Source organism: Leptinotarsa decemlineata, unplaced genomic scaffold, assembly GCF_025532065.1.
Source record: "Leptinotarsa decemlineata unplaced genomic scaffold, Ldec_3_MD MMD2_tig00000232_RagTag_RagTag, whole genome shotgun sequence".
In the NCBI taxonomy this organism is placed as follows: Eukaryota; Metazoa; Arthropoda; class Insecta; order Coleoptera; family Chrysomelidae; genus Leptinotarsa; species Leptinotarsa decemlineata.
The window spans coordinates 992,267-1,006,431 of NW_027412546.1; the positions used below are offsets into that span (position 1 = coordinate 992,267).

The 14,165-nt window shown below is 36.6% G+C and overlaps 4 protein-coding genes across 9 annotated transcripts in view; 2 read left to right on the forward strand and 2 right to left on the reverse strand.

The window, feature by feature from the left end:
* Positions 1 to 884, forward strand: part of LOC111504677 (thioester-containing protein 1 allele R1) — a 31,087-nt gene extending 30,203 nt beyond the window's left edge. For both annotated transcript variants that reach the window (XM_023159351.2, XM_074173382.1), the window contains exon 17: positions 301 to 884. In XM_023159351.2, the coding sequence (XP_023015119.2) occupies positions 301 to 515 (215 nt within the window). In that variant the 3' untranslated portion in view covers positions 516 to 884. The remainder of the gene's footprint in view (positions 1 to 300) is intronic.
* Positions 885 to 3,364: 2,480 nt separating this feature from the next.
* Positions 3,365 to 5,645, reverse strand: PIG-T (Phosphatidylinositol glycan anchor biosynthesis class T). The gene is made up of 3 exons (XM_023159350.2): positions 5,357 to 5,645; positions 4,961 to 5,294; positions 3,365 to 4,663 (listed from the first exon to the last, which is right to left on the reverse strand). The coding sequence occupies exons 1-3, from the start codon at positions 5,523 to 5,525 to the stop codon at positions 3,496 to 3,498; spliced, it is 1,671 nt and encodes a 556-aa protein (XP_023015118.2). The 5' UTR covers positions 5,526 to 5,645; the 3' UTR covers positions 3,365 to 3,495.
* Positions 5,646 to 6,782: 1,137 nt separating this feature from the next.
* On the forward strand, positions 6,783 to 9,271 carry LOC111504675 (uncharacterized). Of its 2 annotated transcripts, XM_074173383.1 has the most exons (4): positions 6,786 to 6,871; positions 6,940 to 7,080; positions 7,200 to 7,449; positions 8,825 to 9,271. In XM_074173383.1, exons 2-4 carry the CDS (start codon positions 6,968 to 6,970, stop codon positions 9,239 to 9,241), a joined length of 780 nt encoding a protein of 259 aa, XP_074029484.1. In that variant the 5' UTR covers positions 6,786 to 6,871; positions 6,940 to 6,967; the 3' UTR covers positions 9,242 to 9,271. The 2 variants fall into 2 exon arrangements, with proteins under 2 accessions (XP_074029485.1, XP_074029484.1); XM_074173384.1 differs by having other exon boundaries at positions 6,783 to 7,080; positions 7,162 to 7,449.
* The window catches only part of LUBEL (Linear Ubiquitin E3 ligase), a 32,977-nt gene continuing 27,635 nt past the window's right edge, over positions 8,824 to 14,165 (reverse strand). For 2 of the 4 annotated variants that reach the window (XM_023159342.2, XM_023159345.2), the window contains 6 exons: positions 13,859 to 14,143; positions 13,713 to 13,802; positions 12,764 to 13,111; positions 12,036 to 12,193; positions 11,206 to 11,374; positions 8,824 to 9,410 (listed from right to left, as the gene is read on the reverse strand). In XM_023159342.2, coding sequence (XP_023015110.2) covers positions 9,381 to 9,410; positions 11,206 to 11,374; positions 12,036 to 12,193; positions 12,764 to 13,111; positions 13,713 to 13,802; positions 13,859 to 14,143 — 1,080 coding nt within the window. In that variant the 3' untranslated portion in view covers positions 8,824 to 9,380. Of the gene's footprint in view, positions 9,411 to 11,205; positions 11,375 to 11,644; positions 11,814 to 12,035; positions 12,194 to 12,763; positions 13,112 to 13,712; positions 13,803 to 13,858; positions 14,144 to 14,165 lie in introns of all 4 variants that reach the window. The other 2 variants (XM_023159343.2, XM_023159344.2) reach the window with 2 other exon arrangements.

Consider the following 14,165-nt stretch of genomic DNA (forward strand, 5'->3'; position numbering starts at 1 on the left):
TCAGAGGAGTGACACTCGTTGAACCGAAATCAGATTGTCAAATTTCCGAATTGTTCCTCTGATATCTCAAAAATAAACTGGGGAATTCCCCAAGGATCCGTTCTTGGTCCAATTCTTTTCCTTATTTACATTAATGACCTTAGTAAGATTTATATACATGGAACCTTTACCATGTTTGCAGACGATACCACCATACTATGGCATGGAAGTGATATAGAAGTTCTGAAAGAGCATATCTTTCTAGACTTACAGGAAAGTTAAAACCTGGTGTGACTCAACGAAAATGTTCTTGTTTTCCAGCAAGAAGAGCCCGAGTGTTTTACAAAAGCAGGAGCGTCACCCTCTGCGATATATGCGAGGAAGAAGACTGTGGTGACATCTGTTCAACAGAAGCAAAAGCGAGAGCGAGTCAAGAGGGGGGAGTAGACGCCCGAGATGGTGGAGGTGCCAGTGGAATTAAAAGCGTGTCAATCTGGATTCCGTTACTGATTCTATTCGCGGTCTACAACCGTTGAAAAGTTGACTAACACTTAGAAGACTAAATAATCGGTTAACCAATGTTCCTTAACAAATTTGTGATGATCCACAAGTAAAAAAGACATTACTTTTTTGGGTGATGAGAAAGTAGTAGTACTAACCAATTGAAACAGAGCAAGTAAGAAGCAAAAATGGTCCAGGATGTGTAACATAACTAATGTGTGATGTAAAAGAAAGATTGGCTGCAGAAAGTTTTGTTTTTTGAATTAAAACCATGTCATTACGGTTCATAAATTTCAAATACCTTTGAAGTGCTGTGATTTTTGTATATAGGGTGAAAGAATTTGAAACAAAATTATAAATTCACTTCAAATTTCGTTGATTCAATTAATAAATTATAATTTTTTCTTTTGTAGTTTTTATACTTCCTATCACTCCATTTTTTACATGCCTTATGCACGATGTATCACTGAATACGTAGTCAAACTTTTCAACTAATTTCTTGAGAGATTCTCGTACTGGAAATTCTGCATTATCGATTATTATTTTTATTAAATAAATGTGAGACAGCATAGTAGATTGAACATATCTACACACATTGGAAAAGTCTAGGGATATTTTTATAACATACTAAATATCATAAAAATAAATGCATGAGGTCGTTTAATTTCGATTAAATTGGTACACTCGACCACCCTGTAGATTTCTATGGGTTGAACAAAGCCTGCAAAAACGGTAACTAATCTTTTATCAAGTTTTTTACAAACTGTAGGTTTTCGGCTAAAATGAATAATCTGAAAGTGTCGAGTTTGTACATTCTATGCAGTTCTTGCTCATCAATTAAACTGGAAATATTGTGCTTTAACATGGAACGCCATCACTTACCATTGGCTGAGATGAATAGAGCTGTAGGGCTTCTTCAAGGTGGCATGCGACAAAATGATGTAGCTCTTCGTTTGGGGGTCTCCCAAAGTGTTATCAGTCGATTGTGGCGGCGTTTCCGTGAAACTGGCAGTCCAGCCGAACAACATCCAGGGCGAAGACCCGCTACAAATGCAGTTCAAGACCGATTTTTGGTTTTAACCGCAAGAAGACAACCGACAATCACAGCACCTGAGTTGGTTAACGTGTTGCAGCAGACGCACCAGGTAACCATTGGTCGTGATACTGTCAGAAATCGACTGCATGAAGCAGATCTCCACAACAGAAGGCCACTTAGATGTCCACCTTTGTCGAGAGGCAATCGCGGTAGAAGATTAGAGTGGTGTCAAGAACATCAAAACTGGGATGCAAATGATTGGGCCACAGTTTTGTTTACAGACGAATCCAGATTTGGATTTCATCCAGATTCTCGTCGAGTAAGACTGTGGAGACGACCTGGAAATAATGAACGTTTGAGACACGTCCAGGAAGTCCACACATACAGAGGTGGTACAGTAATGCTATGGGGCGGAGTCATGATCGGCGGCAGAACCGATCTCGTTTTTCCAAATCGCTCCCTCACAGCTCGACAGTACCTCGACACCATTCTTCTACCTATCGTCCGTACGTTTGCTGTTGGTGAAAACTTCCACCTAATGCACGATAATGCTCGTCCACATGTCGCGCGTTTAGTGACTGACTGGCTCACCAACGAAGGAGTTGATGTATTGCCATGGCCAACACAATCACCGGACCTGAATCCCATCGAGCATGTGTGGGACATGCTTCAACGAAGAATTACTCCGCATATGGGGACATTCACACAACATTTCAATTGAGAGAGCTTTTAATCACTGAATGGGCAAATGTACCTCAACAAGACATTGACAATCTCATTTTGTCGATGCACGATAGATGTAGGGCCGTAATAAACCAGCGTGGAGGCCATACTTTGTACTGATTCCAATTTTTTTTGTATTATGATTTTTTTTCGGGGTGCCAAAGAGCCATATTTTTTTTTAGTTTTGCTTATATGCGCACTCAGTATTTTTGACCATTTAATAAATTTTGTTGTAAGTTACATTCGTTTAATAATCACCAGTCAACTTTTTTTTTCCTTAAAGCGATCTAAAAAAAATTATTGCCATTTTCAAAAATATCCCTAGACTTTTCCGATGTGTGTAATTACAAACCTAAAAAAACGTAGTTAACAATTTCCTTTTACAATTCCAATAAACATCCAAAGTTTTAATAGATAGCAGGTTGTTCCAGTGGATAAAATCACGATTGCACAAAAAATGTTGGTGAAAAAGTTTTACGAACCTTTCTCACACTATTTTAAAAGGGTGACCTCTTTGTTTATCATCATTACTCAGCACAGCATACTCGAGAATCTGATCTTAGTAATCAAAAGTAACCAAGGTCTGGAATTTGATGTCTAGCAGAAAACATACCAAAATACACTATTGGATAAGATAGTATTTTCAAAAAGTTGAACGTGACAGTAGCCTACAAAACTTCTTGTTCACTTTGACAAATGTTGGGTAATCCTGAAGACAAGATGTTGGAGAATTAAAAGTCAAGAATATATCGAATGAACTGTGACAAAAAATATTTTGGTCAGACTAAGCCAGCCACTGAAACTCGTTTCAAAGAACACGCCGCACCTATCTGTTTTCAAAGACCACAAAAATCTAGCGTCGTGAACGCCAATTAAATTTTTCAATAAGATACTAATTAGTTTGAGAAATTTTAAAAATATGTTAAGAGTTTCTGAGAGAATAGTTTTATACAATTTGTTTTAATAGTTTTATACAATTGGTCTGACATTCCCTGAAGGAATATAATTTTCTCATCTTAATAAATTGACACCATTTCTGTAAACATATCTACTTGTTTCCAGAATACAAAACCAGCTAAGAAAATGTCCATCCGATGAATATCATTATGAAATAATGTTAAAAACATAATCAAATATTTTCTATTACTTCGATAATTGAAGAAAAATTCTGTTTACAATCAACTTGCATCTCAAGGCGAGTCTCTGCTTCTAAAAAACTCACAATACACTAAAAAAAATCCCACACATCAAACACGTTACTTCTTAAAAGAAGTCAAAAATTTCTTCAACCTGACTAGCAGCGATTCCTTCTTCTTGGGCTTCAGCACCAGCCGCCTAGTCGTGATATTGTGCAGAGGCCCAAACGCAAGCGCTACCACTGTGCAAGCCAAGCAAATAACATTGTACGGCATGCTGAAGTCAGGAGTCGGCAAAGTCACAACCATATTTTCGGTTCGAATTTGCACAAAGTACCCGCTACGCGATGCATTAAAACTATCGGAGATCTTAGAGCCTTCCTGGGGGAGTCCCGTGTAGTTACGAGCAAGCGGTAGTATGCTAGAAACCACCGCAGACCCGATATAAAACCCGTGATTCGCGTCTGGAGGGTATTCCTGCCACTTGAGGAACACGTAGTCGAAGTCTATGGAGACGGATGTCACGGAGCGCGGGGGTAATTTGATTAAGACCTCCAGGTAGTAGGGCCGTTCCCTCTGCCGGCCAGGGACGTACCTAAGTGCAACAGGCTCGATAATTCTCCCGTTGGACTCTACCTTGAGGGTGTGCAAGTAAACGGGCACGTACCAGGGAATGTTCTGCAGAAGCACAACGTCCAAGTTATTCCAGTGATTGTTGTAAACCTTCACTACAATACCTCCCCTTTCCTGACCATATCCTGTCAGATACTGGCTGGCGTGCAAAGGGGGTGGGGAATTTAGGGATATAACGTCTTTTTCCGGGTATTTCGCGTACAAGTTGAAGAATCTATTGGGGATGACATACTTGCCGAATGTAGATTCGTAACCTCCTCTCGTAGATTTCATCACCTCCTGCGGTTGTGGTTCTAATTCAAAACTTTGAGCCTCCGCACTCGTCATGTCCACGTAAACTTCGCTTCTCTCTGCCAACACACAGTTTCCGTTTACTCCTTGTCCGAATAGCTTGGAAAGGGACCAGTCCTTGGTGCCTAAAATACCGTAATCATACACCAACGATACGGTCTGCTGCAAGTCCAATGACAAGGCTTGGCAAGACTCGTCCCTGCAAACCCTCCTCAGGTGTAACCCAATGGAGTGGTATCGAGTATTGTGTATGTATCCAGAGTTCAACAAAGAGGCAAGCCCGGATTTGGAGTCGCATGGTAAGAGCTTCTTCCAGGGGGTGAGGTTTTCTGTGCAGACGATTTCGCGAGGCAAACTAGCATACCTAGAAAAAATTCAATTTTTTTGGTTAATCTGAATAAAACTGAAAAAATGTGTGAAAGCTTTTTTTGGGTTTATTGGCCGTGTTCTGCAGGTTTTTATGCCCGATGTTTCGTCTACTACTGCGGTAGACATTATAAAAGGCAACGTGGTAACGGTTGCACTGCATGAGGTAGTATTCGAATGGTAGAATAGCGTAAGCTAAACTCCGCCAAGATAAAAATAAAAACCAATTATTATTATTATTATAGAGAAAAGTACAGAACAAATAACGTGTTCTTTATTCCTCATATTCACTAACCTTAAGAACGTATTGTTGACACTGGGCGAATCAGTGACACCTCTGGGCCTGAAGGAATACTCCGGGCTGACGCTATTTGATGTGTCAATGAAATTGAGGGACGCACAGAGCAAACCGGAAAGGGAATTTGCTAAAAGTTTCCAGTTTTTGTTGACATCTTTTGTACTTGGATAGAACCAAGCCCATACCTCTGCGCCGGGTGCTGCATCTGTAACAGGATAACCCCAGTTTTCATATCTCCACAGGCCTCCGGTAAGGCTAACGTGAAGTTCTTGTACGTTAAATCGTTCGATTATCTCTCCTAAGGATCTTGGGAATAATCGACTATGGTTGACTGAAAATGGATCAAATGAGAATATTTTAGGTGATGAACATTTTCAGAGGTCTTCAACATACATGTTTCTGTTTCCGAATCAATGTCCCACTTGTTAGAGAACTGGAAATGTGCATATACTTGTTCACTGTAGAGAGGTTTCAAAAGCAGTTCCTCTGTAAAACTATCTTTGTAGGTTAATACAAATGTTAAATGGGATAATACAAGCGCTGCTAAATATATTGGATTCATTTTATCAATTATAATGTAATTTTTAGCTTAAAGACTCCTCAAATATCAATACACTCCATATCAACAAATTCAATTATTTAGAAAATTTGAATCCCAAACGTCAAAGTCAAAATCTGGAAACATAACCTGACTTTTGACTACTTCTTCTTCTCTTTTTTATGGTCTTTGCTTCTCTTCGGCACAGTAGACCAGGACTTTTTATTACTGTACTTGCTTTGCCTGTCATTTATATTTATGGCTACGTTACCTGGAGTAATTTACCATTCAGGCTGTCTCACCTCAAACTATTTCAGTGCACGTGTACGAGTACGATATTGATCGTATCCCGGCGGACAACAATATATATAAAATACATATATAAGATTACAATGTACGGATTTTGTACGGTAAACAACAAAACGAGAAAACGTAAATGAAAGTGACTCTCCGCTCCCTCGTCGATGAGAACAACCATGATATATGATTGGGAGGAGACACGAATGAAAAAGCTATTGTATAGCGAAACACGTGTTGCGTTTTTATAAAACTGTTCAGTGGAAATATCACAATTAAGTTTTTCTTGAATACATTATACATCAGTTCCCCTCGTCCTTGGAAGCGAAAAGTCTCTTCTCAACTATGATCTCTCACCTCCCCACCTGTTAAGAAAATGAATCATCAATTGTAACAACACGTAAATAATGATGAAATGGGTTTAGTGCCACCGACAAGATGAATGCCCAAGCTGGGAGCTTCAATAAATCGCAACACGGAAGCTGCTCTACTTGCCAGGTACGTAAGCCGTTTACACAAAGAATTCTGAGTTTCAACATCGAAATGTTTGTACTGTCCATGATTATCCACTGAGAAATCTAGTTGATTTCAAGATAAATGGGGCTAGACGTGTTCAACCAATTTGATTTCTGACTATGAAAGGAACATCAATCACACAACTTAAACAAGAATTTATGTTCTCAGCCGTCAATTCATTGAGCACACAATACTCAGAAAACTTTGAAATGTTGAAAATAACGTTAGAAATCATGACGTATCACTTATTTTCGCAGCCAATATTCATATTGATTTTTTTCATCTCTATCTCTTGAATAGAATTCAATAATTTTTTAAGTACAAGTTATCATACGTGACACATAAAACGTGACTGACAACCAAAAAAAGGACAATCACTGGAGAATGGCTAGGTAGTCAAGGATCATCCTGACATAATTCTGATCATAGTATCATAAACAATGAAAGATAAGAAGAAGAATGGTTTCAATCAACCTCACTTTTTTCAAATATCAAGTGGTCTGGTCACAGTAGAAAAAACTGTCTGGTATCAGATTGTAATTCGTTATTATTAAAAAGTTAAAGCTCTTAGTAGATTATAATTTTAGTATATTACATCTTTTTCATTTTATATTCCTTGGTTTAGCTCCGATCGCCTGAGAAAAACGTATAAGATGAGTATTTCTCTTGAAGATGAGATGAAATTATCTCAAAATTCCATACAGTATTTACATAATCTTTCAACATCCGAAGAGCTTAAGGAACCCATACTGCAATCGGCATTTTCGTAAGTATCTTGTAAGTTTATTTGAAATATAAATTTATTGTTTGTGATAGATCTTTATGAAATGTCTATTTTTCTCCTAAGATTAAGTACTAAACTCTGTATTTATACGGATTGATTAGCATAAAGAGAAGACTAATAGAGCTGAGAAGAAACACTTTTCTACCAACAAGTGTAGTAAAAGGAAATCAAAGGTGCCCGAGATGTTTGCTCAATTGGTCGGAAGGACCTGCATCTTACAGAATAAAGTCCGGTCCGAAGAAACATAAATTTGCCAAGAAGATAAATTCAAAATTGAAACAAGGATTGGTTCTGACAAGTTATCAGACAAAATACTTCAAGAAAATGGATAATTTTGAAGGGAATTATTTGGTAAGTTTCAACACAATTCTACAATTGGGCTGATGAGAGAATGCACATTTGTTATCAATTTGTGCATTCGATATGAATCCACAAACTGACACAAGGTTATGAAAACAGAACATTATGGCTAATACTCCAAACAACCTAACCTAACCTTTTAAAAAAGAATTGCTTGTGTTTTTGAAATTCAGTAATAGTAAAAGCTGTCATTCATTAGCACCTTCATTAATTATTACGTAAAAACAAAAAACATTAATCAAACTGAAACTTTTCAATAAACAACATGCAAATAATATAAAAGGTCTGAAAAATTAATTGTCGACAACTCACATTTGTCCGGCTATCTCTCTTTGATATACTGAATGTAAGATATCATTCAAATAAGAACTATTATTGATTGAAGTTTAAACGCAAGCATTAACTGTCTTGTTTTTTTCATCGGTAGAAAAAAGGGTGCTACATAAAGTATTTGTTCTATTACATATTTTGTTGATGATGCATGTGTATTCTTCAGTTTCTCTTACTCTACTGTGTTGAAACCAACATTATCCATTAGACTAGGTATGGATAAAACTATCATCCAGATGCTATGCTGTGAAAAACATTGCTAAGGAGGTGGGATCTCTATTATTTTAAAACTCTTGAAATCCCTACAAAATAAATGTATTATTTTTCTATTTATTTTATTTTCAACTTTATATGGCAATAATTCTTCTTTGACAACTACTCACAATTTTTTCCTCTTTAATTCTTATTTAAAACTATGTTCATTAAATACTTACTTTAAAGTTATTGTTGGTAAATGTTTAAATGAACATGTTATGTTTCTGGGGTTCATAAACATGATACTGCTCAAGTCTTCCTATTACGCAGATGGTAAATAATGATAAATTGTTGTCATCACTACGATAAGCTATTGCTTATCTTAATTGAATAAATGGACTGTATCAAATTCACTGTTACTTTAATTTAACAATATGAGACAGATACAGATTTTCATACTATTAGTATCAACTTTACTACTTATGTTCTGCTATGTTTTGAAAACTGCGCCATATGCAAGAAAAAACAGCACTTAAGAGTAATTTTTTCTAGAATCGCATAGGCATAAGAAGATAGTTCCAAACTGAACAACAGTCAGTAAATTCCATTTACTGTATGGTACTGCATTTTGTGTGCTTGAGCAACTCTTACAAGATGTTTCAGTTACACAAAAAAAAAGGTTGGAAAGATTTGGAATATTAACAGTTTTTTAACTTTTTTTAAACTGCCCATTTATTACATAAAAAAGATTTAACATATTTTGATTGATTGATTTAATAAATTGATTCATTCAATAAACTGATGAAAATGGAAAGTGAAATAATTCATGCTTTAATTTCAGGTTATAACATGTAAATTTTGTCAAAAAGAAACCGACATAAAGTTAGAGAAACCAAAAAAAATTAAAAAATCAAAATCATCTACATTGGTGAAACAGAAGAAAAAGAAAAAACGTGACAAATTTTGTGGTCTCAATCAAGATGTCGTTTTGTCACTCACACACCAGAAAACTCCAAAGCTAGACAATTCAGACACAGTTTCCTTGGATTCTGAAATAATGCATACCCCAAAACTGAAACTCAGTAAAAGAGACAGCGGTGTCCAAAATGTCCCGACTGTTGAGAAAAATATTAAGGAAAACGCCAAGAAAAAGAAGAAGAAAAACAAAAATCTTAATAAGTTGAGTGAGGTTCTCAACAGTTCTAATAAATCTCGTAGTCCATCGACAAATCTTAAACATTTTCTAAAGGGTTTATAGTAAATAAAAAATTATGTAAGGTATAAATAATAGTTTTATTTCCTTTCACTAATATTATCATTTATAACAAAACCAATCACACAATTCATCATTGGAAACTCTGATTCACAGACTATATTAGTTATTAGTCTAAATAGGTTCACTCCAGAGGAATTTGGTCCATAACAATCTGAAAAACAAAAGTATGGGTTATAAATATTCCAGATCAGTGTTGATATGAAAAGATCTTGAAAAGTTGGAAGCGTGTTGGAACTGTATCTGTCACCGTTTAATTGAATTCAATCATTGAAGAAAGCTAGATAAATATATATGAGATTAAGAGTAACAAGGAAGAATCAATTTTTTGATTAACGGAATTTCAGACTCAGCGGGGTCATAATGTGGACTGACCATTAAAGAGAGAACATTGACTCCAACAATTAAAAAAAGATGAAGAGATTGGCATTTACGTCACTCAAATCTTAACGTTTTTTACGTCACTTTGTGAAAAGTTTGGTCACATGGTGCTGTAACGCAGTGGCCAAGTGTAATCCGCAACTAGAATATATGTAAAAGTAACGTCACGGCCAGTCCATATTATGATGTCTGTGTTCAGGCTATATGTCATGTATTCATTCAGGATAGTTAAACGGCAACACCGTATCAGCTGTAGTTTGATACTGTCAAACTATTGGTAATTTGAACTAAGAAATCGATTTCGGAATTTTGTTTCCACGTGCTTGGAATCTCATATTTTCATCATAGTACGAATTATTTTTTACTGGAATTATAGTGTTTCTAGATAACACAAAACTGCTTCCTTAAACTGATAATGATAGCACAGTTCCGTTTTTCATTGATTTAGTACTGCAAACTAGGATCAAATCTAAATATATATTTGAATTTATTTTGTTTTGACGTTTGATTTCATTATTGGAAGTAACTAATATTTTGACTCAGGGTTGCCATTTGATATTTCATTTTCGTACTAAAGTATAAATAATTGTGTAACAAATTCAGCGATTTCGTATTTTTGTGTGTGTTCATGCTTCATATATATATGAAAGTTAAATTTTCATAAGCTTGCATAGACTCGCAAGACGGAAACCCAACTGCTATGCTCAGACAATTTTTGGTGTAGACTCAATTAACAAGTGAAAAACGGAAAAGGTCAACCTTGTGAAATAATTAGAATAATTCAATTATGAAAATGCAGTTGAAAATATTCTGTAGTGATTGAGATTTATTGGTAAGTCATGATAGTGGCAACTCTGTTTCTACAAGACGTGGCTAATATGACTGCACTGTCAAAATAGATTCACTTCTAAGGGCCACAACTGCTTAGAATGAAGAAGACATCTAGGTTAGCTGGATGAAAGATTCACAAGTCACAATTTAGGATCACGTATTTGAAAAAAAAATATGTATTGCTAGGAGTAAAATTCTAACACTCATCAGATCTACTTGGAAAGTAATCTAGACGATATTGAAATCCAACTCAACAAAAATTGTAAGAAAATGTGACATTACATTAACAATTTTATATCAAATAAGTATGGTGAGTAATTCATAAACAAATAACCATTTATTTGAGATTTGTGTTTATTTTTATTCTTTTTACTGTGTGGTCATTTTCATTTTGATTATTTTACTCGTTTTATTGTATTTTCATTTCACGTTTCATTGCTTGATATAATTGATATTTCAGTTATTCTATCATAGATTTCGAATCATATTTGGCTGTAATAGAAAATAAAACAGAAAAACTAAGGAAATCAAGTAATTTTTGTTGTAGAACAACTTAGTTCATAAACATAATTGTCATAGTAACATATAGGCCGGTTTTTCAACTATTAAATAAAATTCATGCAATTAGGCAACAACTCCTAAGAACTCCATTCGTAAATTGCAGATTTTTCAAGCAACAGTAAGCTAGTGAGTTGGGCACATTGACAGACTAGCTCTCCTAGAAGCGTCCCACGTACCTTTGCGCATATATCTCTGTACTCTGCGTCATTGCTCCATGCAGATCTTTCGGGCAGTTCTCTACCCCTCCTTCTCAGTTCCTGACCGACTTCCATCAAGTCGAGTATGGGGACAGGATCCAGCTTGTGTCTGCCAATGAGCCCAACTAGATATTCGATGTAGTGTAGCCTGCACACACACAAACGACATATTGTTAGACCGATCTGGAAGTTAGTACGCTGTTTCTTTTTCCGGGGATGTCACGGAAAGAATAATGTATATGTTGATCGAACAAATTCCCTAGAAACATTACACAATCATTATAATTATTCGATCTGGCATACAATGGCGTTGCTGTCTGGAGATCTTTATTGTTTCAAATTTTTGTACGACCATAATTTACGTTGCCTAATGAAACTCTCCTGACTGGAAAAAGAAACAGCATACGTTCTCATCTACCTGTTTGAGCCGCAGGCGGTACATTTCTCTGGGAGTTCCGAAACAGTTGGGCGGTAATTTTTTAGCGGCTCGTCTAACGACCGTTTCTAAATCGTCGGCGTTCAACATTTCTATCGGGTCGACTTTATATTTACGGATCAGTTGACACAAATATTCAATGTAATGGTGCCTAAAATTTTGTTAGTCGTGTTTGATAATCTTCGGTCTTTGACAATAAAACAAGTTACGGGAAAGTGACTTATCAAAAGTAACGGTCGAATTTGAAGTGCTCCATATTACTTCAAAGTGATTTCTCTGTTTGAATAATATTCTGGAGCATATCGAATACGATCGATGCTAATGAATAATCATGGTTTGAGGAAAAATCTGACACCATCATTTCGTTATTTACCTACAAAGACCCGCCTGGCCAGCGTTGACCTCATTGTTACAAATTGTATCCACTAAGCCACTTGGCGTTTCTTTCTGCAATGGCACCAAACACTTAAGTACCGCAGTGGGGTTCTCTCCCTTATTGGCAACTTCTGTGTCGAATGTTACATTGTGATCCTGTAATAAGAAGTAAATTTCAAGTATTAAAATTTCAGTCAGCGTTACTTCCATTTTTAGAAATAGGTGATGTGATGAAATTAAAAAAAACGATATAACTTTGTTTCATTATCATTAACCCTATCGTTTGGAGAAAATTGACAAATTTATTACGGACTACATATTTCATTATGGGAAATATTTAGAATTTACGTAGTGGGCTAGATTGGGAGGGGAAGATACCCAAAAAAAGTCAATGCAAAACTTTCGAGTCATTTCAAAATATAAAATATTGAATCATCCGAAACATCCCACACCTGACACCAAAATTTTTGTGGCGCTGTCTTCGGTCGAGCGGCAGCTTGGGGTTTTCAGGTTGCTGATCGGTGGTCAAATACTCAGAACTCTAATATTGGTAATTACTGAATTCGCCAATAAACAGGTTTGTCGTTAGTATGACAAAGTTAGTACTAGACACAATTTCTATTTGATGGAAAATATGGAAATACGTCATTGAACAGGGTGTTTTTCTGCTACTTCAGCGTTATTGGTTTTCACCAAGTAACGAGTCGGTATTTATCCTAAACTTACCTTTAAGAGTTGTTGAAGTTCCTGAGGCTCCTTATCCCTCAAGTAAAACAAGCAGTTCCTCGGATGGTGGGCGTGCAATCCCAATTTGGCGCAGTACTGGCTTATGGTGCATTTGGCCCCCATCATGAACGGCTTACCGCAACCACTGCAGAACTCGTACTTGCATTGAGTGCACGTAAAGTGCATACACCCTCCTTTGGCAAGGGCATACCTGAATTTGCATTTAGGACAGTCGATTCCGTGCTCCGCCAAATGCTTCGCCACCGCTGAAGCCTGATTTTCCGGGTCGTTGGCGTCTTTCCACTGGGCAAATTTCTCACAGGTGAGGCCTTCGTGCTGCTTTTCCCACTGAAAAATTAGTGTGAACTGGGATATTGTGTTCTGTGTATGGGTTTTTGAATATAATTCACATAGTAAAATGCATTATTAGTATTATATTCAGTTGTCCTATTCGAGATTTCGGAATAAATGGTGAAAGAGATGCTGGTGCTTTCAACCTGTATGTGAAAATCAGTTCAGTCATTAGTTGAACGATTGTTGGTTCGTGAGTATCCCTTTCATTTGAAGTGTTATGGCTACCTTTTTACACAGTTATGTTGAATCTTTCCACACTGTATGATTGACCCTGATAACTGCATGTCAATTATATGTTGCACTTGTAACTTGTCACTGCATCTTACTTATGGAAACTATGTGTACCGAAAATAGATGTTGCATTTCAAAAATGTTTGTGTTTTTTTAGTTAGGTCGTGTTATTTACTATAACTACTGTTATTTTGCGGTCAACTGGCGAAATCGATGAATTTGAGTGTAAGCGCAGGCCCAAGCATATTATCATATTCATATTGAACGAATATATAACTTTTATTTGGTTATAACGAACGTATGAACTGATTTCATAAAGCCTGAAGCATTTCTTTGACAAATTCACCCAGTAACTACGACTTACCGGTCTTCTACAACTAGCACACGTAACCGACTTACAGTCAGGGCAAATCAGTCTCTTTTGACGCGGATGCGCGATGAATCCGGAAGAGCACTGAAAATATCGCTTATAAAAATCGTCACTTGTCTAATAATCCCAAGTAACCTAACCTGTACGCACCACTTGAAATGCGGATCTTGCATCAAAGTTCTGTCCCTCAGTTTTCGTTGAAAAAGTTCGTGGACGGGTCCGTCTAGAATGCCCTTCAGGAGAATATCCAAGTTTCCGAAGTAATCGGTGACTTCGTCTTCGTGGATTTCGGTGCCGGTGAGATCGGGTAGTTTGCAAAATGGACACGTGCAGTCCATGATGCTCCTGTCGGTGATTTGAACGGTGAAGTAGTTTTTGGCGCACTCCTGGCAACATCTGTGTGTGCATTTCAACATCGATACGATCTGAAAAATACTCAAAAATGTA

What these genes read in the sequence shown, in the direction of transcription:
- PIG-T (XM_023159350.2), bottom strand. Translation starts at nt 5,525, where the DNA reads ATGAATCCAATATATTTAGCAGCGCTTGTATTATCCCATTTAACATTT. An exon ending in TGATTCGGAAACAGAAACAT is followed by an intron (nt 5,295 to 5,356) that starts GTATGTTGAAGA and finishes ATCCATTTTCAG; the next exon opens with TCAACCATAGTCGATTATTC. An exon ending in GTCAACAATACGTTCTTAAG is followed by an intron (nt 4,664 to 4,960) that starts GTTAGTGAATAT and finishes AATTTTTTCTAG; the next exon opens with GTATGCTAGTTTGCCTCGCG.
- LOC111504675 (XM_074173383.1), top strand. Translation starts at nt 6,968, where the DNA reads ATGAGTATTTCTCTTGAAGATGAGATGAAATTATCTCAAAATTCCATA. An exon ending in ATACTGCAATCGGCATTTTC is followed by an intron (nt 7,081 to 7,199) that starts GTAAGTATCTTG and finishes CGGATTGATTAG; the next exon opens with CATAAAGAGAAGACTAATAG. An exon ending in ATTTTGAAGGGAATTATTTG is followed by an intron (nt 7,450 to 8,824) that starts GTAAGTTTCAAC and finishes CTTTAATTTCAG; the next exon opens with GTTATAACATGTAAATTTTG.